The following is a 26065-nucleotide window of genomic DNA, read 5'->3' as shown; positions in this document are numbered from 1 at the left end:
CGATGCCTGTGTGAGGTACTTTTGTTTTATTTATCCGAATAATACAATCGTGACGGTAACGCAAATATAAAAAAAAATAACGTAATTGCAAAAGGTCTCGCGTATAAAAAACAAGTCGTATGTATTATTGCTACAACGGTGCTGTACAAGATCTGACCCTAAATAGAAGGATTAAAAACGTTTCTAAAACATTTGTCATTTCGCGCGATTAAAACGTTTCTCAAATATTTTCAACAGTTCGATATATATGCACGTTTGATCTATAACAAGTTTCTTATTTCACATTATCTCAAGCGGTCACGTTCGGCGTCCGACAGAACGGGCAGTGGCCGTGTCGTAACAACGCCAGTTCGTAGTCATCCGAATGAAATAGCTGAAACATTATAAAACTCATACAAAACAAAATTCTTTTAAAGCTTGATCTTTTAAAATAGCTTTGTGCTCGCAACTCACCTTTAAACAACACTTGCACAAGCTGATCTGGAGATCGGACAAAAGATTCCTAAAGTATCGAGTCTTAAAGGGCTTAGGCCACTTAATAATTATCACGGTGGACGGATCCATACTTTTCAACACCCCTCTTCCGACTGTCACCATAGAATTATTGGATTTTTCCTACGACAGGCACATATCATTTTTTTTTAATATAGAAAGAACGCTTCGTGCGATCGTACATTCGGTGTTAAAATTATACCTCGTATCTCATTAAACGGGCGGTGAAGAGGTCGGCGTCGTTGGAAGTTACGGTAAATTGATCGCTAACTGCGAGATCGTCGGAGGAAGGTAATGGCTCCTCTATCAGTTTCTCCGCTTCCTCATCCGTGATGTCGTCCTCCAATTCGAACTCGACTAACGGCAGGATTTCTGTAAACGAATATTGGCTTCATAGTCAGCTGCTTTGAAAATTCTAACGAAGACTACAAGAATTTTAGAAAAAGCTGAACTTTTACAGATAAATCCGTTGCTTACCGAACATAACGAAGGAATATTGAAACTTTAAACCGCATTGCGTGCAATTGCTACCGGAGACGTTATTCGTCGGCAATAACGGATTAAATGTGGAGCATTTGTAGCAGAGGGGCAACAATTCTTCCGGATCGCGATACGGATAGGATCTGGCGATTAGAGTCGACGTCTCTATTTGCGCCAGGAGATTCGCGGGGACCTTCATCGAGCGTAGCTGGTCCAACAGTTGCATAACCAGCTTGTTGGCTCCCAGTATCCGCGCTTGTTTCATCAGGCTGTACATTATCGTTATCTTCGAGATGCCGTCTAGTCGCACGTTTTGCGTCTTCATGAGCAAATACCTCGAAATGTTGAATAACGCCTCCGGCATCAGGGACGTAAAGGGTTCCTCCTAGAATACGTAACAATGTTACGAAGGAAGAGTACAACGGGTTGCATTTGATGTACGTATTACGATCGTACCAGGTACTTGTACACTTCGTGATACGCATAGTAGACGTCCGCTTTGTCGGAATAATTGAGAAACATCATTTTTATCTCTTCCATGCTCTTCGACAAATCCAGACTCAACTGCGACAGCAGCCAGTAAAAGTAGGAGGCGTCGCGAAACCTCTTCTCTATCACAGCGTTGTCAGCCAGCATCGTGAGTACGAGTATGGATTCTTCTGGCTGTCCTGCCATTTGGAATGCTGCAACAGACGTTAAATGTTAAATATCTCGACGCTGTGCATGCCCGTTCGTTCGCGATGTGACGCGCGATCCCACGTACCTTCCTGAGCCTCGGAAAATCGTCCGGTCTCCGCCAACCATCGCGCATACGGCCCGTATACCCGCGACTTCAACTTCGGATTTCTCTCCGCGAGTTCGAAGGCCTCGGGCCACGCTTGCGCGTCCACGAGCACGTCGGCAACGTCAGGATCGTCGCCCAGCCGGCTGAAGATCTCCGCCGCGCCGTGCGAAGCACCCAGTTGCTTGAGCTTCTTGGCGATCATGGACAGATTGTCCCTGTCCGCCTTATCCAATTGTCTGCCCACTTTGATCAGCATGTCGATCCAACCGTACTCGGCGATAATACTGATGGCACGATCGATGTCCCCCGCGGAGAGGAACATCTCGGCCGCGGCGCGCGGCTCGCCCAAGCTCTTTGCCCATTCCGCTCGCCGTCGCAACAATACTGTACGATCCTGAGAAGACGAAAAGTGAATTAAATTCGATGTCTAATAAATATTACTAGATAGTCACGTATTCTATTAGTATTCATCGCGCTATTTTACTTTATTATACTTCTTACTAATCTTGAAATGTTGATTATAAACGGACCTGCGTGTTGCCGGAGGCGATAAATTCCTGTGCGATGTCGAACATCCGTAGGTCGGAATACATGTCCAGGGCGTACTGCTGCAGACCGGCTTTCTGATAGAGCTTCGCCGCGTCGCGGAGCCTCCCCATGGCGGCCGCGGCGGTAGCCATGCAGGCCTCCCGTCCCCATTCGCCCGACTTCAATTTCTCCTCCACCTCGGACACGATTTCTATATAACGCAGCTTCTTTACTCGCGCGAACGCCGAGTACGCGATGTTCAGTTCCAGATTGTCCAGACACGCCGTCCCCAAAGCGAGCCAGTCCGATTCGGCCACGCCCAGGCACGCTATGTCATAAGCGTGGTTGTACAATCCGATGTCTATATACTGGTACATGAACAACGACAACGGCACCTGAAAATATCGAGGTGTAAATAAAACAGCATTCCGCTGTTTCGCATCGCGAGCATGAGCATTACCTCCAGCGTCATGATGGACGAGCCGTTCAAGCAGTACAGCTTCGAGCCGTTGTGTCCCACGACGAAACCGGAGAACTTCTGCCTGTACTCGGAGAAGTTCGCGACCTTTATCGCGAGGTAGTTGTTGCCTGCGAAGCACATGATGTCCTCGAAGGCGATGTTGAACGCGACGCTGTTGACATTCTGGAACTCCTGCAGCTTCTCGCCGGTGCACAGATCGAAGACGGACAGGACACCGGCTTCGCTGACCACCGCCATTTTCTCCTTCAAGGAGCTGATGTCCAGACACCTCACGGCGTCGTCGATCTTCGCGACGTGCGCCGGAAACGGATTGTCGAGATATATCTTCATTACGTGTCCGCTCTTCAGGCCTAAGATCATCAAACTTCGAATTTGTTACAGCTGTCGATTTATTATAATGAGACAATAAATAAATCTCTATCGAAGTTTACCAGCTATCAGACATTCCTGGCCGGCGGGACCGCCCGCCACTTTGATGTACGTGATAAGTCCATCGAGTATCCATTCTCTCTCTATTATCCCGGCGAACGAGAGACTCTGCAGACGTCTTTCCAGGCACAAAACCAAGTGGTTCGACGTGACAACCAACAGATTGCAGTTCAACGTCTGATTAAGCTTGTCTCGTATCCTGTAATGCATCGCGTCGCCGGCGCCGGACGGCTCGTAAATGATCACGCGCTCGGGTAATTGCACAGCTAGTCTGTTCCGGTACACCGCGATGCGGCATACCTGAAATAGAACACGTGCATCTGAATGTAATAACATCGTACCTTTCATTTTAAAGTCATTTAATCATTTTAGACATTTCAGCAATATCGATACTCACCAGATCTTTGCATTTGATTCGAACTTTCTGATTCGTGATCAAATGCTGGATTATCACGTCGGTCATGTTCTCCCTGTACGCGTATCTATCGCCGTAGAGACCGTGCACGATGTTCCAGGACAGTTGTAGATACGTTATCGTTCCGTCTTGGGTACCGAGTGCCTGCATGTAATCGCTAAATGGCGGATCACTAAGGCGAGCGGTGCCGTAAACAATATTATAATAACTCACAACGTGTGTGGCACTCGGATGAACGGCACAGCTCCATACCCACGAGGAGAAGGTACCGCCTACATTAACCAGCTGTATGCCGTCGTGCGTCATCAACAGGCATTGCTTATTACTGCCGCAAACGAGAAGATACTGGCCCTCCGGGAAGTGAGTGACTCTAAGCGGTATAAAACTGAACGATCTCTCCCTTCTGACAGCTTCCCCGCCGATGGTGTAAAACGAGATGACTCCGTTCCATTCAGCAATGCAGAGAACATCCGTAGCGTCGTCCCTAATATCAATAAAACGCTTCTTATATTTCTCCTCTTAATTATATATAACAATTATATTTCTAATTTGTAGAATTGTAGGTACTGTAAAGGATTCCACGATAAACTCCAAATTGGTACTCCGATTTGCCGTTCAATGCGCGTTTTTTCCTCACCATTCTGAAAATATAAACGTCAACGTTAGATACAGAACAACGTAAAGACACATGTTATACATACGGATTTTACTAAATGTATTTAGGAAAAAATATTTAAAAATGTACAATTTTGAATATATTATATATAATTAAAAGGATTATATGGACGAGATACGAGTAACGTACTTTGTTCCTTATGGATACATATCCAGTTGCAAGACCAAGGGCCAAGTACTGTCCGTCCCTTGTCCACGCACAGCAATTGACTCTGCCGCCCGACTTGTGCTTCTGCACAGCCTTCTGCTCCGCGGACCAAAAGGCGATGTCCGAGAGCGAACAGCTGAGAAGCTGATGCGAGACGGGATTGAAATGCATCGACTGTACAGCTTCATTGTGCCTGAGCAGAGAAAAATTCTAAGATACATAGAGTTTCATATATTTATTAGAATTCTATAACTTCTAAATACGCGCGACTTACGAATATTTTAATATCCCTTCCAGCTTAGAGGTCCAGATGATGACACTTTTGTCCGCACCTCCCGACGCAAACTTCTTGCCGTCCCTCGCATAGCAGACACAATATACCGTATCTTTATGCCCTACAGATATGAAATATGACAAATTATATTGGAGAATTACGGAATATGTTTTAGTACCGTCGAAGTCCTTAATTAGATAATCGCCTTTTAATGACTGAATCAAAGCACCATCGCTGGTCTCGTAGACAAGGACCTGATTGCCAGAGGCAACGACCAATTGCGAACCGTCCGGATTGAAGCAAAGATCATATATACTGAAACATCACTTTGTATCAATGAACAGTAATGAGAGAAAAATGAGAGAGTAAAGAATAAGGATGTCGATAAACGTTGCATCATGCTAAAAAAAAAAAAAACAGCGCATGCTTAATAATTGACAGTTTAAACCTTTGCAAAACAGACAGTAAAAAATATATAATCTGAAGCGTATTTTTCATACACATGTGACAAACGAATTACACAATTAATATCGTTCTTATTAATTAATAATTAATTTTTATTCAACTGCTTATCAAGGCTTAATAAAGCAGCTTGCGCTTCATGAATTGTGTTAACAAAATCCTCGGTATCCTTACTCCTCACGTTCTCACTCGGCGTATTTACAAGGAGCAATTTAATCGCTGAGAGACAACTATCGATCCACTTGATCTTTACCATTGATCTGTCTTTTCTTGCACCTTGTCGACCCATGCTGGATGTGCTCTCATTGTGTCACATTCAGCACAGACTGGCTAATATTGTTGGCTCAACAATGTCATTCCGTGTGTGACAGATCCTCTGTTTGGCGTTCGCGCAGGACGCACAGTCGCCATAGTAACCGCAACGGGCGGACGTAATGTGGGTAATTCCTACTCAAGGAACACCGCTATATCGACGGGATACCGCTAAAGACGATCGCTCGAGGAGCTCATTCAATAAATAAGCTTATATAGTCTTCGAACTTTATTCATTTTTTTCCGTCATTAAATTACATGAATTTTTAATCGTATTTTTACGTTATTTTTTATCGGGCATTTTTACGCAATTGTATATTCTGTGGCGTGAAAATCGAATATTAATTAATTTTCACGTAACGTACAGTCGATATATACGTGAAACAAAGTCGAGGATCGGTGGATGTGTTACCCGCCGAAAGTATTCGTCGGTATATAGTGCAGCTTTGTGCCACGTAGAGGCGTGCCAGTAGACGAGTGCCATTTAAAACGCGGGCACGGTTACTCGAGGTTTCTCTCTCTCGTTCTCGCACTATCAGATGTGACACAGGTCACACAGGCGCAAAGCAAGAAGATCGAGTTGCTCCGTGCTTGACGGTACGTGGCGTCAATCTGTTGCCCATGGACTGTTGCCGAGGATACCGGGCGAAGTGTTTCGAGTATTGTTATAATTAAAAATTGTGCCGAGCGTCTCTCGTATACTAGTGAAAAACAAAAGCGCGAAAATGAGTAATTCAACTATTTCGGATCAATCGCTGATGGACAAGTCGATGCGGAGTGTCTTTGGTGAGTAATTCAACGTGCGAGCTACGATGCCGGCGATGCGGCTTTTTGCAGTTTCGTGCCAATGTTAACACCACGTTTCCTATTTTGCAGTCGGGAATATCCCGTACGAGGCTACGGAGGAGAACTTGAAGGATATCTTCAGCGAGGTTGGGCCGGTGCTCTCGTTCAAGTGAGTCAGTCGGTTTTCCGTTGATCGCCTCAGTTAATCAATTGTATTGAATATTGAACCATTTATTAAAATTATTCCCTTCGAATCTTTCAATGTATCTTTGACTTTTCATACAAGTCTTGTAAAAATTTTGACAGCCAATTTTTTAATAGTAGTGCTGTAAGAAAATAATTTGACTCCTTCAACATTGAATTATTGTCTCTAGAATATAAATTCTTTGCAATAACAATATCACGGCATTGCTGCAATAGTGTTATATCTCAAAAAATGACAATTTTGAGTTATTCATTGGAAAAGTGGATTTTGGCGTGTACTTTTATCTGGTGATGAGTAACTCAAAATTGTCAATTTTCGAGATATGACACTATTGCAGCAATGTCGCGATATGTAGAATATAACTTTCTAATATATATATAGTGTTCATTTGTGTTATTAATTTTTTTATTAAAAACATAACCTCTAAATTTTATGTCTCCTGATGTTTACTCTAGATTAAGGATGCGCAACTAAATTTTTTGGCGGATCAAATTTGAGACTGTATCGCGGGTCGCAATAGTTAAATGTAGAACTTATATATATATATATATTTTTACCTTTGCGTTACATTGCCACTTTTTTTTACAGAAAAGAATTTTTTTTCGTAAGTTTTCCATTCGAAAAAATGCTCCAATAAGAAAATTCATAAACGTAAACAAACAATTCGGCGTGATGCGCTAATAATTCAATTCGTTTTTCGTTTTTTTCTGTGGGTCAAGCTTGAAAAGCTTCGTGGGCCATCAGTTGCGTATTCCTGCTTTAACCTTTCTACTATAAAGTTGACATTTGTATTAATTTGCATATTCAATTGCTGTCAAACAGATTAGTATTTGATCGTGAGACAGGCAAACCCAAGGGATATGGCTTCTGCGAGTACAAAGATCAAGAGACAGCCCTGAGTGCTATGAGAAACCTGAATGGATATGAGATCGGTGGACGAACGTTGCGCGTGGACAATGCCTGCACGGAGAAGAGTCGTATGGAGATGCAGAGCCTCCTGCAGGGCCAGAACACGGAGAATCCCTACGGCGAGGCCGTTCAGTCGGACAAGGCTCCGGAGGCGATAAGCAAAGCCGTGGCGTCCCTGCCACCGGAGCAGATGTTCGAGCTGATGAAACAGATGAAACTCTGCGTGCAAAACAATCCGAACGAGGCGCGTCAAATGCTGCTGCAGAATCCACAGCTGGCGTACGCTCTGCTCCAGGCGCAGGTGGTCATGCGGATAGTGGATCCGCACACAGCCGTCAGTATGTTGCACAAGGCCAATCCTATCCCGGGGGTGCTGACGCCGTCGGACAAACCGATCCAGCAGGTACAGCCGCGAATCGAGGAGCCGTGGGCGCCGCGACCACCACCCGTCAACGCCCCAGCGCCCATCTTCGCCGGTACGATACAAGAGTCTGTCTCCGTCACGATTTTCATTGTAATTATTAGTCACGTAGAATTACGTTAAAATTCTGAAATCTATTCACCGATTTTCCGTAAAGTTGATCCCCATTCGGGCACGGAAAATGAGCGAATTATTAATGAATTAATTCGACATGCCTTTATTCAACTTGTTATTTCCCACGTTTTACGTGAATCGTGAAACGTCTCCTCACCAATCAGATGGACAGGGAAATATGAAATTTAAAATTCACTCCGTAAAAACAGGTCAGGACGTAGATCTCCGACTGGAGAGACAGATAGATCCATATATAGCTAGGAAGGATCAAGATTTGAGAGGATCACTGGACAAGGAATTAAAATTAAAAATTGAATCCGTAAAAACAGGTCAGGACGTAGATCTACGACTAGACAGGCAGATAGATCCGCGTGTAGCTAGGATGGATCAAGATTTGAGAGGATCGCCGCAAACGCAGCCCGCGCCGGTCAGCGCGCCAACGGTGTTGCCGGCCACCGCCGATCCGAGGGGGGCAAATGCGTTTAATATCGCGGACAAGTAAGTGCACCGCAACCCGTTGGATCGACAGATTCGATTGTAGACTGCGTAATTAAAAAGAGCTCTTTTTTGCAGCATTCTTCCTGTGGAAGGAATTGAGAGGTCTTAGATACATACACATATATAATTGTCTTAAATAGATTTAATCGTTGATTCTTATACTAAATCGACTTTACTTTCAGCTTCTACCGCGACCCGAGATCCGACAGATTCAGCAGAGATTCGAGGGATTCCAGAATGCCCATCGATCCTAGGATTACCAAATCTAATCGTATGTCATCCTTTCACTTTTTACAGATGTGATTATGTATGATTATATAAGCTATTATATGTCGGCTTAGTCACGTCCAAGTTTACCAAGAATTGTTTTTTGACGGATCCCGAATGTTAATGGACTTTCTTGTAAAACTTTCAGCGACTCCCGTGGCGCCGCCGATTGTTCCGAGACCGGTTGCTGCACCGATTGTGCCGGCATCAAGCGCTGTAACTAGCAACACGACCGGCGGCTCCGCTGCCGCTGCGCTTTCGCAGCCCGCGAGTTCTGCAACCACGAGGCTCGTGGGAATGTCTTCAACGGGAAATATTCCCAGCGGCGCGTCCGATCAGGAAAAGGTATGTTACAGTAAGATATTTCCACCGACAAGATCGTCGCACGTTTATCATAGTTTCTACTGTATATTGCCTTTATTTGAAACTGCTTACAAAAAATAATCATTTCGAACAAAATATAATATCACATAATATGATCGTGATTCACGTTTTAAAAATAAAATTTAAGAACAAAAATATAAGATTATACGCATATAAAGAAGCTTTGCTGATTTCAATGAATAATCTCAACGAATTTGTCATTAAAGGATGATACGTAAAATGGAATAATTTTGGCCTAAAATGTTAACACACGTAATCTTACGTTTTTTGGATCGCTGAATGCAATGCACTTTCATCCGTATAAATCCGTGGGAAAGTGATCAAAATTCACATTAAAAAAAGTCATTTTCAGTTAGTGACAATTTTGTTCCTATTATTTAATTATTTGTATTATAATTTTATAACTTTTTTTCACTGAAAACCCCATAAAATACTTGAAAATAAAACGACGATTCATCATTCCCCGTTCGTGAGGCAATTTTGCACCCATGGCGATTCTTATAGCGATCGCGGTGTCCAACAGAACAGGAACCACCGGTGCGCTTGCCACCTGTATGTTTTCTTGTTGCAGCGTCTGCATGGCTTCATGATGTACCTGCTTCAAGTCTCGCCTTGAGAAGCTTCAAATTATTTCTTTATTAATTTTTTTTTACCAGTTTTCTTTTAATTGATTACTTTTTCTCTTTGTTTTGACAGCTTCTTCAGTGTTTACATATCTTCGAGGTTGTTGTAACTCGCAAATAATTAAATAACAGACAGAATTGTTACTAACTGAATTACTATTAAAAATGAGCCCTTTAACGGAGCCCTTTAACTTCTATCATTTTCCCACGGGTTTAGATGGATAAAAATGCATCGTATTTGGCGACCTAAAAAACGTAAAATTACGTGTGTAACATTTAGATCAAATCGATTGTACCAATCATCCTTTACATGTGGTACTCTTTATCTCGAGTATACATAACGTAAACAAAAAATATATAACGTAAAAAAAATATATATCAAGTATATATCAAGTATTTATTAAAAAATTGTAATAAATGTTTTTTTGCAGGCGGCCTTGATAATGCAAGTGTTGCAATTATCGGACGAGCAAATTGCAATGCTTCCACCTGAGCAGAGGCAAAGTATTCTAGTGCTAAAGGAACAGATTGCAAAAAGTACACAGCGTTAGCGTGACAGACAACGCGTAAGGTGATATCTCTGAACTTTATGCAATAGCAAAAAGTGATGTACGCTGTATTTCTACAAAATAAGATTTTACAAGAGCTTCTTTTTCTCTCTTTCTCTCACTTTCTAACATATCTCAATTCTTATTTATACGTACAAAAATAAACTATCCAATTACGTATTCTTTCGCGACTTAAACATCTAAATGTCGTACGAAATAAATATATATGACTTAGCTAAAAAAAAAAAAGTTAGGAATAGCTGTTGCTGATCCTCAGTCTTTCCTGGATTCTCTAAACTGATATAAACCTTCTTCGATTAAGTCAGCGTAAAAAAGTTTCTTGCATGTTTTGTCCTTGTATATTTCGACCACCAAATTACTTCCCTCGTTAATCTCCTGTGACGATTAACGTTAATTATTCATTGAGCTTTAATAAATGAATTCTAAACGGGCTTACCTTAATTCGGGCCACAACTGCTTGATTGTATATTTTATCTAATTTCAACGCTAGCAAATCGATGTCGTCAGAGACGAAGTCCAGTCCCCAAAATGTGCATTTGATAGCCATGGCGGGCAATTCGAGCCATTCTCGCTTCGGTACACGTAAATCGTACCTAGAATATTTTTTTAGTATCATTACGTAAGTGACATGATCGTACAATTCAATTGATGAAAAAAATCGACATTAATATATCTCACTTACTTGGAGAGCGTGTCCAATTTCATGTATTGATGATTACCATAATCGACGTAATACAGTGAGACCTTTATGTACTGACTATTTGGAATTACTTCACTATTCACGATGATGCACCTATACCACATACCGTCAACAAACTTCGCGACGCATGGAGTATCTAAGAAAAATTATAAAATGAGTATTGTATTGACAATAATATTTCATTAAACGTTCAATTAAATCATGCGTAGCTTATCTAATTAAAAATAATTAAGAAATTACTTTTCGCGAAGGATTCAACTAACGGTTGATTAAAACAATCAACTTGCATTTCTGACATCATGGTCTCGAACTGCAGATAATACTGGTGAAGCTCCTAAGAGACGAATAATATAAATTAGACTGACGGCTCTTTGTATGTGTCAATGTACCGATATCGTATTTAATAATAAATCGCGTATGCCTACATTAGAGAATATATGGTCCTTGTTCTCTGCCAGCTGGGCGAACGAGGTGACCGGGTCTTTGTTGCAACACAATATTATTTCGATGTACTTCGTCTTCGGTGGAATGATCAACCGTTTGTACGATAGCTCGATCAAATAATTTTCTTCCTCCTCGAACAGCTGCGGCGTTGAAGCGCCACGAGGCACATTCGAAATGTTCGTGTCTATCGATGGTAGGCTTTCGGTATCAGATGTCTCCGTAATCTCTATTTTATCAAGCAACTCCGTCTTCGAAATTTCCACTAAATTACTGGTCAGAGTCTCGTTTAATGTAGTATCCTGCACCTCCGACGAAGCTCTCTCGGAAGTACCAGCTGCGTACAGCGACTTTTCGTCGCTTATTATGTCTTCGACAATAACATCCCTGGTGGAGTCCAAGGTTTTCGAATCTTCGTCCTCCGAATCATTCCACTTATCTTCGACCTTAATATCCATCTCCATGTGAATGCGAAGGTATTTCAGGAGTTCGCATTTAAACGGCCGCGATAATGTTATGGACACCTACAGGTAAAACAAGCATGACGTTATTGCATGCGTAACATTATTATGAGATTACCAATAAAAGAATCGGAAACTTCTAGACTAGAGGCTGTGATTCATATTCGTAAATTACTACTGACGTGAACGCAACTTACAATTAAATGTGTGAGTTGACGTTGTAAAACGGACACCTTGCATTCGTGGTCAACGAGAAGCGCGTGTATGCGGTCTAAATCGTGTAACATCCATTTACCATTCGGGGATGACTGCACAAACACGTAAAGAGATTAATTACAAACGCAATCAATTGAAATTATACGATAAATTAGCATTGCCAAAATCCTGTTACCGGTCTTAGCCCGCTGACGACGCATTTTGTGCACTGAATAGGAATGTGTGCCAATCGAATGCAATCCGTGACATGCTGTACCTCGCAGTCTTCCTCATTGCCGTAATCGACAAATTCCACCTGGATGCAGAGATACACGATTAAGAAAAATGGTGATGCAGAAAATAATGGTTGAAAATAATAGATTATTTCTTACCTTCAATGTATTTCCTGAATTTTGGACAACTCTACCTCTGTACCACTTTCGATCATGATGATATCGAGCGATACACATTTCTCCTTCCTTCCACTGCTTATCCTTATTTGGTTTAAAATTCTTATAATGGAGTTGCAATTCGGTCTCTATATAGTGCAGTAAATCGGCATCTAAAGAAAAGCGAAACGATAAGCGACATAGTTTTCGAAGAGATAAAACTGTTATTCGTATTTGCAATAATATAAATGATGCAGGCAATAGATATAAGTACAAATCAATGTGATATTTCATGCAAGATTAGAAAGGAGCTCTATGTAAATTGCTATATAGTACAACCAAGGCAACGTACTGTGTTTCTTAGAATGCAAGTACACGGCGGATTTGTTATCCACATATGTCGGTATAGCGTGAAAGACTTCTTCCGTTATTTCCATCGGTGGCAACCAGTTTGAAAGTTTCACTGCACCCTTACGATTTGTCGAATTGCAATCTTTGTCGGTGTTCAAATCTAAAATATTTCGACTGTCAATAGTAGAATTGCAAATCGACACCTCACTCTTATGCGATACTATCGTCTCATCCATATCAGTCACGTCCAGTTCTTTGAGGAACCATTCGACTGATTCATTGTCCGACTTAACACAATAACTACTCTCCAACTGCTGCTTAAATTCTGCAGCGAGAATCGAGCTTGTTTTCGCAAAGTAGCTGTTGAGGTTTAAAAATTATGATTGACAATTAAAAATATGATGGATATCGCATAAAACTCAAATTCCTTATATGCAAGTGAAATATACTTGTAATTAATTAAATTAATTAATTAAATTTAATGTCTTACTTCTTAATGGGTAAGGCGACACCCTTTTCCACCAACATTCGGTTGATAGAATTTATTTCCACTTTAGTCGGCGCGAGCGGTCCCGGTATTTTAAATTGTCTTACCCAAAGCTCGATGGATATCACGTCATCGCAAACTTTTTCCTGTACCTTAACATACACGAGTAATTACATTTTTATATTCGTAATCAACTTTATTACATTTGCAATTGCAATTGCTATTATTTTCACATAACTTTCATGAAGTAGTCTCTAAAGACATTTTAGACAATCCTATAATTTGCATTAGAATTCAGGCTAGAATTGTATTTATACTCTAATAATTGAGATAAAAAATTGAGATGAAAATCATGTCAAAATACATGGTACAAAATTACAAATGAAATTATCGTTTAAAGTGGGCCTTTAACGAATCGCAATTCATCAAACTCATGGATTAGCGTAAAAGAAAAGAGATTTCTTACCGGCTTAGTGATGTAAAATTTGCAATGCGCATTGTCTTGTATAATCTCGGATAGCGTGTCACAGGATAATAACGGCCAAGTGGATGATCCGCCGCACGGCAAAATACCGGCCAGCTTCACCTTAAAGCAGAATGTCTTTGCCTTTGCGAATTTCCGACGGAGAGATTGTATGTTCTTCTGCATCACCGTCTCCTCGATGCCCATGTCGTAGAAATAGACCAGCACATCCTTCGGAGAATTTATCTTCAATATCTTCGCGCGGAAGTAGGACTTGTCCTTCGGCGAATACACGGCGCACAAGGCGCCTTCGCTCCAAATTTCGCGCCTCTCGGAGATATGGGAGTCGTAGAACGTTTGCATATCCGATATCATTTTCGCATTCGATTGTTCGTGTTCCACCTGCGCGACGTAAATGCAGTCCGGTGTGATCACCCGTTGAATACGCACTTCCACCTTGCACGGATCTTGATCTGTAGCCGTCTCTTCCTTCACCGATTTATTATCCTCCGTCTCATCGTACGAGACACTTAGGTCTCTGACAGTATTGACGGATTTCTCCAATTGTGAGAAAGTAGTATTTGCACTACTAGGCATTTCTAATTTCTTTTTAGGCCATGTGTTCTTAAATTTTGTGCTACATTGGAGAAAGGAGAGAGACCAGTAATCATGAAAAAACCAAGTATCTCGAATAAAAAGTCAAGTTTTGGGCGAAAAATTTCACGTGACACTTAGTACTTACCAGTAAAAATCACTGACAACACCTAGCATTTTTAATTGCCGGCTGATGTCGATGTTATCGCAGTACATACAACTCATGTATTTGTCCTCCATTTTTTTTCGAGGATGCACCAGGATAAATTTTGCGTTATTGAAAATATTCAGCAAAGATGATTTAGCTTCCGATCTCCATGTTCCATCGGCCTCACACGTTACATACATTAACGATATCCTTATGGCCTGTATCACAAACGAGAGAAAACGATTAGCCTATACTATTCTGTATATAAAAATTATCTATAAAAAAAAAGATTGACTTACTTGCGCCTTCATAAACATGATATACTCATTTGGAATCGCTCGTAATGTGTCGCGGTCTTGAGTCGAAGTACATCCCCAGTCCACGCAAAACACTTTGACTTGATTTTCATTAATTATTTCAGTAATCTCGCCGCGATGCCAGATATCGTCGTCTAATTGTATAGCGCATGGCAAACCTATAATAAATTTAAATTAATAAACGATAAGTTTAAGTCAAAACTTCTAAAAGAAGTATTTGAAAATTGTCTATTAGATATGTTACAATTGTTTTATTTTTTATATGCAGAAAATAATATTTTTTTTTTCTAACACTCCGAATTTTTGACAAATTCTGTTTAATTTACTTCAGTTGTAAGTAAAGAGATAATTAAGGGGACATTTTTTTAAAACTAATTTTTTAAATCATCATGACATCAAACATTATTAAAAAATAATAGTATTAATGAAATTCACGGCTGTGTAATTAGCTAGAAAATAATGATTTCGCTAATCAAAAATATCTCTGATTACAGGACCAACCTTTCTGTGGTGTATCAATAATTTTTATCGAAGTCTCCTTTTTGTAATACTCATTTAAATCGTCTCTTAATTCTAAAATCTTATTTTTTCGCGCAGCCTGCAAAGATTCACAAAAATACAGTAATGCAAAATTTCACAAAACTTCTCTCTCAAGTTCTTCTCATTAATGAAATCATGGCAAAAAATGCAAAATGTTGTAATGATTGTAATTGTTTTACTTTGGTAACATAAATCTCGTCCGGTGATTCAATCCAGCCAATGTTAACTCCTATCCCCTTAGTACACATAAGTTCTTCTCTCTTATAAATGTAAATCTTTTCTGTTTGCTCCTAAATAAAAAAAAATTAAAACATATTGCATAAGATGCAAAATAAAGGATAAGTAATCATGTTTGAGTGGAACAGAATTATTTTGACTTTTTAAGAAAATTTTAAAAGCTCGACTAAAAATCGGAGTATACAACATGGCATGCAGGGGTAACGTTCTAATATTGGTTCTAGCATTGTCATATTGTAATGGTGTTACAGATGCATCTTGGAAAATTGCTTACCGAGCTATGCTTGGTGTTCAAACGTGCGTAATCCATCATTTTCATAACGCTGCTCATCGTCTGCGGACCCGTACTGTCCTTCCGGTTAACACAGAGATCGACGAACAAAATGTCAGGGGTGGAGTCGATGACGGACATCGTGCAATCGCTGGAACATTTTTCCGAAACGATTAACGAATACATTCACGCTTTCCTTGAGTACATATACACACAGGGCTGAAAATTGTAGGCTTGTAAACTTACGCTCCGTTCGTCAGCAACCTGAAGTAACGCGTGCTCGCGATGGTCCAGAACTTATTCTTGGGCAGCATGCCGTGTAAACTGCACCGAATCGCTTGTGGCGGCAGCGCTCGCAGATGCTCATTTATCTCTCGTACTCTCGAGGCCACTACGTTGCACTCCTCGTTCCCGTAATCTATGTAAGTCACATTGTACAACGCGGCGCCGTCGTCGTCGTCGTCGTTAGTGAACACTGCGTACACGCGGGCTCGGTACCACTTGTCTCCCAATTTGTTAACGATGCACATATCATCTGTAAACATGGAGGACAGACAATGAAAAAAGACGCTCGCGAATAATAAAATCGTCGCGAGCGATCGTAATCTCGTACCTATCTTGAGGTCAAACGAGTCGTTTAGGTTCCGCTTATCGTTTCCGTACGTCATCAAATCTTTCTCCAGCTGTAAGAATTGCGCTTTTGCGGCCAATTTTCGAACGAAAAATAATGACGGATTAACGACGTGTGTTATTTCCACCTTGGACTCAGAAATGCCTTGAAAAGAGAAAGAGAACCGAATTAGATTGAGAACTGAAGTTTAAGAGTTAAAAACTTACTTAATTCTTCCTCTTTGCTTTCTTCTTTATCTTCCATCTTGATGGACGTCGTTAGTGAGACATCGTTTAGTTGTACTACCGGCAACATCGACAGCGATTTGAAATCAAAGATTTCTACGAACACCATTTCATAATTGTTTAATCGTTTTAAATAATTGAATTCATCGAGGGTACTGACTTGTGGTTTATTTATTTAAAAAAAAAATTATAAAAATTAAAATTGAAAATCGAAAGGTGAGGTCATATTTTTGAAGAAGCCACTTAAAATCGCAATACAATTAATATTCTCACTTGAACGTGGTTTCTTCGGTAAAGGTGAGAGTGTGTAATTTTTCGGTAGCTCGTCTTTTCGTACGAGGCTGTAGGACGATACTTGTGGCACTGTGATGGCACAGTGATCTTCTATAGCTGCGACAATTGAGTCATCGACGATAAGTCTGTTTGAAGAAACGTTGCGTTAGCGAACAAAATTAATCGTTCGGATTACTCGCGCTTTGTGCGATCGTACGCGACGAACAGTGTCTTGCAAAAATAATCTGCGTCTTGGATACGGATTTCCAATATTGACAAGGAGGAAAATCAACGTTCAGAAACGTTCGAGTTACTAATGGCGAAGAAACGGCCGGGAGTCGAAGCGTGAGTCAGCAAGAGGAATTTCACATACGCGCAAGTCAGCGAAAAAAAGTCGCGGTAGATAGTTCCTCTGATTAATTCGCTTTTTATTACTTACGTTGCGTTAAGATTCTGGCCCGCGTCCTTGTACATCAGATGGCAAGGGAGATCTGCCATCTCTGTAAGATGGTTAATCGCGTTTCGTATGTCCACCTTGTCGAAGGTCTGTGTCACGTAAGAGGCTGTCTATAAAACAAATGTCATAAAGTTCAATTTAAGTTGTTACAAAAGATTTTTTTTTTATACAGAGTATATTTGGAGCAACGAATTTAATTAAATGTTACTTTCGCTCGACTTTCTTCTATTCTATCAATTATTTAATAATTCAATTATTATTTAATTATTTAATTATATTCATCTACCTTCTTTTATCCACTAAATTTTTCACTTAATGAATTCTAGGAAGTTAAAATTAATTATGAATAATGTCGAAAGAAGCAGATTTAATCTGAAGCTTACAGAATCGTCAGAATACTGAAATAAACGCGTTGATTTGAAGCAAGTGTGACCAACGAATTTTTAGCATTAAATCGATAAAAATTCTTTATTTTTACGAAACGTACCTGCGATGCTAACTCCAATCTTTCCTCCTGTGATCGAAGTTGTATTGCGATTTCCTCCAAATTATTCTTGAGACGATTATCTTGCTCATGCAGCCTGTTTAGTAGTTTCGTCTCCATATTTTGGAGGATGCCATGTAGATATGCGAAATGTTGAGCGATTGATGCCTCGATGATTTCGCTGTTTTGCAGCTTGTACGTTTTGGACCTGATCGCCGATTTAATTTTCTGAAAGAATAATCACATACGATCTCTCCGTTAATACTAATTCTTCATTATATCGTGATTTGTTGGAGATAAATATACAGAAATATATGAATGTAATTTACGTTACGGTTTACATTTAGGAAACTTTTGATAAGAAAGAATGAAGGAGACATGAATGTCGAAATAAATTAAAAAGAAGAATTCAACAAGTTTTCGCTTTTCAAATATATAAAAAGACGAGATAAGTCTTAGATTTAGAGAGTGAGAAATGAAGTTTGAAAGAGCGCGCGAGATATGGAAAAGAGTCGGCGAAAGCTCGCCGATAACGATATGCATGTCCAAATGGCACGATATGGAAAAATATTATTATTGCGCGAATGCACTTGAGTATCGACGAAGGAGCCGCGCGCTCACGCGGGATATCACTTCCCTCGCGCGTTTCGATTCAAATTCGCGAGAAAAATTCGTCGTGTTGCCTCAGCTAGCTCTCCCAGGTCGTCGCTTCGTTCTCACGAAATAAATCGGCGGGAAAACAAAGTGCACAACAAAATGTTACAACATTATGCATTACCGTGGCTTGGCCCCCTCGGGAGATCTCCCTCGTTAATTGCCATCGCGAAAATTCATTCTGCTGCTAATCAGTGACTCTTACACGCCCGATGCGTCGTATTATTTCGTCAATTCGGAACTGATTTTTCTTTACGAGCAGTGCAATGACCCCGCATGTTGACTTTGTTACTGACGTCTGCAGTTACAAGGAATAAATATTTTTCGTCATTTAGTCAGAGACAGAGAGTTTCGTGTCTAATAATAATGTTCAACGATAATCGTAAATAAGCTTCAGAAAGATTAATGTTTATTAAGCAAGATCTTTTGTCTGATGATCGAAAAATTAATATTTAGGTATTTATTCTCCGTGTTACGATCGATCGATGTTCGTTTATTAAAATACTGGCGGGTTCTCGGTGGATTCAGGCGAGCGCGAGGACGAGGATCCGCTGTGCTGCGATCGGCAATCGCGCGAAGGCAGAAGGTCGGCTCGCACATCGTTCTCTCGCCTCGAGGAGGATTCCACCGCGGAGGGAAAGAGAGACCGGGGGACTCCTCTCTTCGTCTCGGTGCGGAGAGAGAACGGCTGTGGGAGAGGCCCCGTGTGCACGCGAGTGGGCCGCTGTGCGAGGCTAACACCGCTTGGCCACCGCGAGCCTTTCCTCAGTCTTTCACGTCCCGAGCAACCGGTCGCATACCCAGGCGCAAAGACAGTCGCGTGGTTCCGTTCGCCGGCGCGGGTACACTCCGCGTGTCTCCGTGTGCCTTCTCCCGGGTGCCCCCCGCGATCGGTGTCCGCCGCGAAGCGAGTGTCGACTCGACTTACGATGCGTCCGCGATCGTAGGCTCTCCCCTTGGTGCCAAACACGGAGGTCGCGCAGGTCGCGAGGAGGAAGCGAGGGTAGAAAGAAGCGGACGAGCGCAGAGGAGAAGAGGGATATATATATAATATGAGGCTCCTCTGCGTGGCGATTGCCATCGCGAGTGCAGCGTTTCTCTTGACATTCGTCTCGGGTGAGTCTCTCGCTATCTAAACGTTAGGGCCGTTCTTAAGAATGGTTCCCAAATAATTGCCAACATTTTTGCGATGCGAAAAGTAGATATAGAAATGAAACAACTTGGGATAAAAGTCGCGAGCGCTTTTCTGTTGATGTTCTTCAGCAAACTTCATCTGTCTCTTTCGCACAATTTGATTTCCTTCTTTTTTTTTTTTTAATTCTTACTAGTCTCAGGTTCACGAGCTTATTACTATTCGTTCGGATCGGCCACCGCGTGTGCGTAAGGCTCTCGAGCGTTGAATTATTACAGCGCCGAGAGTGAACGGACGTTTCCGAAGACGCTCGCAAAGGCCGTCATCGGTTCTCTCTCCGCGTTCCCTAATTAAACGCACCTAAACCGCAAGCCGATTCACAGACGATGCGTTTTCGTCAGATGAACTTAATTTGCCCCCAGCCGCAGCGCCGCGCCGTTCCCCTTTCGAGAGCAAACCGCGTCGATACCCGCGCTTCCTTCCGGACCACCCTTTGACTATTTGCGCAGCATAATTAACGCCGCGCACCGCGAAGACGCTAAAGGGAGCTCTCTCTCTCTCTCTCTCTCTCTCTCTCTCTCTCTCTCTCTCTCTCTCTCCACGGCCGATTTATCAGGTTAAACAAGATCACCGCCGCTCCCGACTCTCTCTCTCTCCCCGAAGAACGGAGCTCAGATTCGAAGTTCGAATTACAGATCGTGGACGATGCCCGGAATACGGCTTTTCCTCCGGGAAGTACTTCTTTCTCATCAGTTCAATAATTATCTTCTTTTATAGTTTAACTGCGGAAAACCAGTAACTCAATTTCTCAGCACATTACCTCGAAAGTGAATAAAACCAGTCATCCGTTTTATGTACATATATATGTTTTTCATAGCTGTTTGGTATGTTTCAAGATAATTTATCGCCTCCATTAAAAATTAATATTTGCAATAATTAAATTGCGGCTATATGCTAATAATAAGTAAACCTATCGTCTTATAATAAAAAAAAAACGCTCGCAAAAAAAAAATTTGTATAGTCGCTCGCACAAATTTCCTTCTCTCTCTTTTCACGAAAATTCTTTTCACTCGAAATTGAAAAGAATTCTCTTCGACTACGTCAATTTGTCACTTTTGGAGAAACGTGTTGATTCCCCGTGCTTATTCTGTGTGTTCAACGCAATCAGGTTCAATGTACGAATACTTCGGAAAGGCGGTGGTGTTGCAAGCGGCGGCGTTGACTCATCCCGAAGGATATCGGCGGGGCGATAATCGATGATAAACAGGGAAGATTCAATCGGTGGCGAGCGTAGAAACTTGAGTCGCATACGAGAGCCGTGTCGCCGGTCACGATCTCTTCGTCGCTTTTATTTCCGTCGTTTGCGACGGAAATGTCCGTGGGCATCGCGGCCTTCCCCTTCTCCCCAACTGCCTCTTCTCTTACCCCTGTGGCACATCCCTCGATCTATCTATTTATTTATCTATGTGCTCTATTCTACCCTCGATAGCCGGAGTCTAATGGACAATAAAACGTTTCATGCGATAAAAAGTAATAACCGCACGCGGGCGCGCGTGTCGCAAAAAATCGGCTGGTTAGCGAAGGCAATGCGTGGTTTTTACGCTTCTCCTGCACCCATTCCACTCTGTCTCTCTCTCTCTCTCTCTCTCTCTTGCCGCGTCTCTCGCCATCTTTATTTTTATCATCCCTTGGGCACGACATCGATCGAACGACCGACGCAAAAAGACAGCAAGAGGAAAAAAGGGAAGAACCCCCTGCGCGCTAAGACCGAAACACGTCAACGAGATGAGAGAGAATGAAAGTAACACGGCAGGTTTTTTCTGAAAACAAACCCTCTTTCCCTCCCAGCCCATCGGACATCGTCTCAATTACCGCTCGAACATCCCTCTCCAAAGGCGGATTCCAGCGGAAGAATTCCTCTCTCTCTCTCTCTCTCTCTGAGTTTCGCGAGCGGATCGCGAATCCGCGCTTGTACGACAAAACTCGACGACGACGACGACGAATTCTGCGATATATCGGCGAGAGTCGAACGAAATGGGAAAAAATTAATGGACAAGGCGAGAGCCTGTCATCAGACTCTATCGTTCTCGCATCTAAGCTTTAAATGAAGTTTTTACTCAAGGTCTCCTACACTGATAAAATCGATCGATAAAGGAAAATTACAATTATTATTGTTATTATGTTACATTATATCATCGGAAATAAAGGCTCACCGCCTAGCCTTATTACTTCGATCACATCAACAGTATTTATTTTACTGTCGCCGTTTACGGGTCCTGTACGCGGCGCAGCGTGCTGCTGGGCGGAAAAACCGGGGGGAGGGGGAGAGGGGGGGGAGCGGGGAGATCCGTCGCGCGATTGATTCGAAAGGCGCGTTCCACCTCGAGCTGTTTACTCGGACGATCTAGATAGAGAAACATCGCTCAAGGATCCTCTCGGTCTCTCAGACTCGTTCCCTTCAAGGATGATTAGAGAGGTAGAGATTTGTCTCTGCAGCGCACTTCGCGTACCGTGATCTCGTGGACAGAGAAAGGGAGATGATAATTAAATAATTAATCAAATCACACGTGACACGGACTGCCGATCGAGGCGCGATTTTCGACCGCGTCAACGACCGCCGGTGTCCATCCGCTTCTGTAAATCTCTCGGGACTCGGCCGACCGCGCGTTGGCCGTCGCGCAATCTGCGTCCTCATCTCGCGACAGCTCGCGCTGAACGGGGCGCTATAGCGCGTCGCGCTATGAAAAACCCGACTTTTAAGCCTTACCGATCGAATAAAAATCCTCGTGCGTACCAAATGCCCGACGTACCGTAAACCGTGGCATTAAAAGCGCGCGCGACGTAACACGTACGGCTGAATTTTTGCACCCTCCCTCCCCGGGGGAGGGGGTTGCGCACGAAAAGGAATGTCCTATCCGTCCCAGTTTCGCGTCGCTTCGTTTGACAAAAACGCGAGTTGCACGTTTTCGCGCAAAACTCCGATTAACTCTGCCGCGGAAAACGCTCGTCGGGACGGACGAGGTCCGATTGTATATACGCCAGCGGAAAGCACATCCTCCCCGCGATTATCCAAGGTATTCGCATTATTTCCTTTGTACCCTTCGCGATAACAACGCCTACAATTGCGCAAGATCGCGCTGGATCCCGATATCGGATTAGCTGAAACTTTTACGATCAAATTTTCGCTGGCAGAATATCGATATGAAAATAAGTATATTAAATTAAGGAATATAGAAGAAAAAAAGAAATTGAAGTATAAATAATTTACTCCAATTTCCAACAAATATCTAATAAAGTGTTTTTTCGAAGATCCGCAGAGCAATAGGTTAACTTACAACTGTTGACATTTTCTCATTTATTAAAAGACTTCATATTTTTCATTAAACGCGAGTTGCGTGTTTTAAAGAAAAAAAAATTAGCTTGAAAAAAACAGTACATATTTTAGCTATAATAAATTTCGTTGCTTAATATAAAACACAAGAAAAAATTTTAAAACCAGCTCTATATTTGCCGAATAGCTTTGTTAAAAACCCTGTGTTAGAATTCCATTGTTGGAAACTGGGGATTATATTATTCTAAATTTACTTCAACTTCTTTTTCTCTTCTATTTTCTTTAATTTTACATATTCTCATATCGACATTCTGCCAGCCACAATTTTGTTGTAAAGGCAAATGTGTTTGCTATTGGATAGGCTAGGTTTGTTTGGTTTAATAGCAAATTAATATGCTTCTGTGAACAATTTATACGATAAAATTTTTCTACTTTGTCAGCAAAACAGACCTCACCGTAACATCAAACGATTGGTTGTCGCACAGCAAGATTTGTTTGCCCTCACATTAAATATACAGTAGAGCAGCAACAATTTTGCCGCGACAACCAGATCATCCTTTTTCCCGTGTGGGGATCGTAACTCGTTCTCCGTCGCTCCAAGTTGACAAAGTCACTCGGTTATTCATTACAAATCTGCCATTATAATAATCGCGCCGCTTTGCGTCACGCGCATCTCGTGCGAGATTCGCATAGTGGAAAACGTATAATGTCGTCCGCCGCGTGCGAAATGCTCGCTGACGATAATGAATAGGTGCGTATCGCGCAAGAATAATATATTACTCGGCGCGAATGTGCCGGTGCATACATTTTCGCACGTATCAATTGTTTATCCGCGACTGTCGCGCCCGGCCAAAATTTCGACGTTTAAAATTACGATCTCGCGTGGATATTCTAGCAGACGCGCGCCGAAATCGGAGGGAAATGTCTGTCGACGTATAAAAATGTCGCAAGGCTGTCTGTACCGAGCGTTCGCCAATCCACGAGTTCTCGAACGTTAAATTTCACGGCACGCCTCGCGATAGAATCCCGATTGTGAAGGCACGGATTCTCGTAGTCGATGGGTGACTCACCGCGCGGCGCGGCGATATCGCGACGATCAATTACGTTTCGACATCGCAAACCGGCGACAATAAGGCGAGCGGGCCTCTCGTAATCCGGGCATGTAAACGCGCGTGTACTAATTATTGACTTGCTGGCTTGCTCGCTCGCTTGCGCCACGCTCCGGTCGCGAGATCGTGCATGACAATCAAGCCGCGGGGAAACCCGCGATCGTGAGCCGAGTTATGAATTAAGTCCCCTCTCGCGCCGCGACGCGTTTCAGGTGGGAAAAAGAAGGCGCGGGAGCTCTCTTTTTTATTCGCGCGTCCACGTGTCCGCGAGCGGCGACATCGCAGGAGTCTCGTCCCGTGTGGCATTCGGCGCATTCACATGCGGCGACGTAAATATGCTAAATAAATTAAGTGATCGTCTTTGTACGCTTTTCCGTATATCGTTAACCCCCGTCGTACGTTCCTCTGGAAGAAAGAAATGCGGGATCTCAAGTTCATTTCGCCGACCGGTCTGGCTGCTTCGGCCGCTGATCCTCTCGCGTAAAACAAACGTGGAACTAACGAGAGGAGAGTTATCGCCCCCTGCCTTCTCCCCGCGTGCAAATTTCATTACAGTAACACGGTAACGGTGTTATTAACGGCACGGTAAAAAGAATGCGCTCCAATTATATCTCGCAGGAATCTCCCGTCCGTCCGTCGGCGGCTGCCAAAGAGAAATCTATTTCCATTACAGTCCCCACCGCGTGCGCATACATATTTCATCTCTTCACGAGTCTTTGAGATATATATATATATATATATATATACATAAACGATCGATGACGCCGTTGCAAATATTATTTTATGGGCGTCGACCTGGCGCGCGCAACAGCAGAGCGGCTCTCCCCCGAGGTATCGATTCGCGAGATCGATGCCGGGGGCTCGTGATTGCTGTCGAAATCAGTTAGAGAAGTTATTCATTTCGCACAACGCCTAATAAACATATTCACGACGACTTGCCCGGCGCGATTGTGAATATGAATAAGCGACTCGTCGCGCGACGCATATTATTCATGATAATTATTAGCAATAATTAATCTGTAATCATAATAGATAATATACGGGGGGGGGGGAGGGCTTTCATTATTGCCGATATAATGTCGCCAAATTCGGAATTTATAATTGTCAACTTCTTTTTCGGGAGGGAGACCGACACGCGCATTCGCGTCACGCCTTCTCCATACCAGCGGCGGTGGATCGATTAATTGAAATCGACGGTCGGTGGGTCGTTGACGACGACGACGACGACGACGACGACGACGACGACGACGACGACGACGACGACGACGACGACGACGACGATCCTGGGACGAGGTAAAGATGGTGAATTTCGAAACGTCCCACGGCGAAGATTAGCGTCGCGCTCAAAGAAGTAATCTACGGCTTGCTACGCCCCCGTTGTTTGTAATCCGGGCGTTTTGTTCGGGCGAGAGAGGCGCGGCGGTTCGTTTAAATCCTGCTTATACGTACCGCAGAGATAGCTGGCTCCTCTTCTTCAAAGACGCGAGGTGCGAAGCGCCGAGAGGCGTGGAGCAACAATTTACGGACGCGGAATAAATGGAGTTAGTTAAAAACAGCCGAGTCCATCTCGCTAAATTACACGGTAATCGATAAGGATTTCATATTCAATAGTTACGGCGATCGGGAAAATAAACACACAGAGAGAGAGAGAGAGAGAGAGAGAGAGAGAGAGAGAGAGAGAGAGATTTCTCTTCAGGTTATGGATTTTTAACTCGCGTATCGACTGTCATTGCCGTACACGCAGAGAATTTTATTTTAAAATTTACCCTGAAAATCATGTTAATAGGACAACATAGTATTTTATGTAATTTTCACTATTTCGTTTAATATATACTACAACAAATTTATTGTAGTGCACAGCAAAATTTGTCAAAATACTATGTTGTCCCACGATTAACATGATTTTCAGAGTAAATTTTA

At 42.4% G+C, this 26065-nt stretch overlaps 4 protein-coding genes across 9 annotated transcripts in view; 2 read left to right on the top strand and 2 right to left on the bottom strand.

Moving 5' to 3' along the window:
- Nucleotides 1–10: 10 nt before the first annotated feature.
- LOC105454771 (intraflagellar transport protein 122 homolog) lies at nt 11–5515 on the bottom strand. Its single transcript, XM_011697650.1, has 16 exons — nt 5422–5515; nt 4912–5021; nt 4707–4827; nt 4415–4625; nt 4177–4250; nt 3823–4093; nt 3592–3753; nt 3197–3494; nt 2745–3115; nt 2287–2679; nt 1736–2150; nt 1429–1655; nt 970–1357; nt 695–864; nt 454–615; nt 11–373 (listed from the first exon to the last, which is right to left on the bottom strand). The coding sequence occupies exons 1-16, from the start codon at nt 5472–5474 to the stop codon at nt 290–292; spliced, it is 3510 nt and encodes a 1169-aa protein (XP_011695952.1). The 5' UTR covers nt 5475–5515; the 3' UTR covers nt 11–289.
- Nucleotides 5516–6017: 502 nt separating this feature from the next.
- Nucleotides 6018–10332, top strand: LOC105454721 (cleavage stimulation factor subunit 2). 4 transcript variants are annotated; one of them, XM_011697579.1, is made up of 8 exons: nt 6018–6266; nt 6357–6435; nt 7294–7856; nt 8245–8413; nt 8489–8515; nt 8596–8684; nt 8829–9025; nt 10119–10332. In XM_011697579.1, exons 1-8 carry the CDS (start codon nt 6206–6208, stop codon nt 10236–10238), a joined length of 1305 nt encoding a protein of 434 aa, XP_011695881.1. In that variant the 5' UTR covers nt 6018–6205; the 3' UTR covers nt 10239–10332. The 4 variants fall into 4 exon arrangements, with proteins under 4 accessions (XP_011695881.1, XP_011695861.1, XP_011695891.1 ...); XM_011697559.1 differs by having other exon boundaries at nt 8125–8413; XM_011697589.1 differs by lacking the exon at nt 8489–8515.
- The window catches only part of LOC105454733 (RING finger protein 17), a 149725-nt gene continuing 133919 nt past the window's right edge, over nt 10260–26065 (bottom strand). For all 3 annotated transcript variants that reach the window (XM_011697597.1, XM_011697602.1, XM_011697608.1), the window contains 22 exons: nt 17923–18147; nt 17418–17545; nt 16979–17124; nt 16688–16801; nt 16464–16625; nt 16097–16385; nt 15854–16001; nt 15522–15632; nt 15304–15400; nt 14785–14960; nt 14486–14703; nt 13747–14380; nt 13284–13432; nt 12795–13153; nt 12446–12615; nt 12250–12369; nt 12056–12166; nt 11382–11921; nt 11197–11290; nt 10939–11092; nt 10693–10849; nt 10260–10631 (listed from right to left, as the gene is read on the bottom strand). In XM_011697597.1, coding sequence (XP_011695899.1) covers nt 10509–10631; nt 10693–10849; nt 10939–11092; nt 11197–11290; nt 11382–11921; nt 12056–12166; nt 12250–12369; nt 12446–12615; nt 12795–13153; nt 13284–13432; nt 13747–14380; nt 14486–14703; nt 14785–14960; nt 15304–15400; nt 15522–15632; nt 15854–16001; nt 16097–16385; nt 16464–16625; nt 16688–16801; nt 16979–17124; nt 17418–17545; nt 17923–18147 — 4425 coding nt within the window. In that variant the 3' untranslated portion in view covers nt 10260–10508. The remainder of the gene's footprint in view (nt 10632–10692; nt 10850–10938; nt 11093–11196; nt 11291–11381; nt 11922–12055; nt 12167–12249; nt 12370–12445; nt 12616–12794; nt 13154–13283; nt 13433–13746; nt 14381–14485; nt 14704–14784; nt 14961–15303; nt 15401–15521; nt 15633–15853; nt 16002–16096; nt 16386–16463; nt 16626–16687; nt 16802–16978; nt 17125–17417; nt 17546–17922; nt 18148–26065) is intronic.
- The window catches only part of LOC105454752, a 56993-nt gene continuing 50274 nt past the window's right edge, over nt 19347–26065 (top strand). The window contains exon 1 of the mRNA XM_011697619.1: nt 19347–19689. Within this exon, the coding sequence (XP_011695921.1) occupies nt 19626–19689 (64 nt within the window). The 5' untranslated portion in view covers nt 19347–19625. The remainder of the gene's footprint in view (nt 19690–26065) is intronic.

Source organism: Wasmannia auropunctata, unplaced genomic scaffold, assembly GCF_000956235.1.
Source record: "Wasmannia auropunctata unplaced genomic scaffold, wasmannia.A_1.0 LD336106.1, whole genome shotgun sequence".
Lineage (NCBI taxonomy): Eukaryota > Metazoa > Arthropoda > Insecta > Hymenoptera > Formicidae > Wasmannia > Wasmannia auropunctata.
The sequence above is the reverse complement of the archived record's forward strand: the minus strand, read 5'-3'. Positions and strand labels throughout refer to the sequence as shown.

Excerpts from the sequence above, each read along its gene's own strand:
- LOC105454771 (XM_011697650.1), bottom strand. The coding sequence starts at position 5,474 with ATGAGAGCACATCCAGCATGGGTCGACAAGGTGCAAGAAAAGACAGAT. Across the intron at positions 2,680-2,744 it reads CGTCCATCATGACGCTGGAG|GTGCCGTTGTCGTTGTTCAT; the intron begins GTAATGCTCATG and ends CGATATTTTCAG. Across the intron at positions 374-453 it reads TGTGCAAGTGTTGTTTAAAG|CTATTTCATTCGGATGACTA; the intron begins GTGAGTTGCGAG and ends ATAATGTTTCAG.
- LOC105454721 (XM_011697559.1), top strand. The coding sequence starts at position 6,206 with ATGAGTAATTCAACTATTTCGGATCAATCGCTGATGGACAAGTCGATG. Across the intron at positions 6,436-7,293 it reads GGGCCGGTGCTCTCGTTCAA|ATTAGTATTTGATCGTGAGA; the intron begins GTGAGTCAGTCG and ends GCTGTCAAACAG. Across the intron at positions 9,026-10,118 it reads GCGCGTCCGATCAGGAAAAG|GCGGCCTTGATAATGCAAGT; the intron begins GTATGTTACAGT and ends GTTTTTTTGCAG.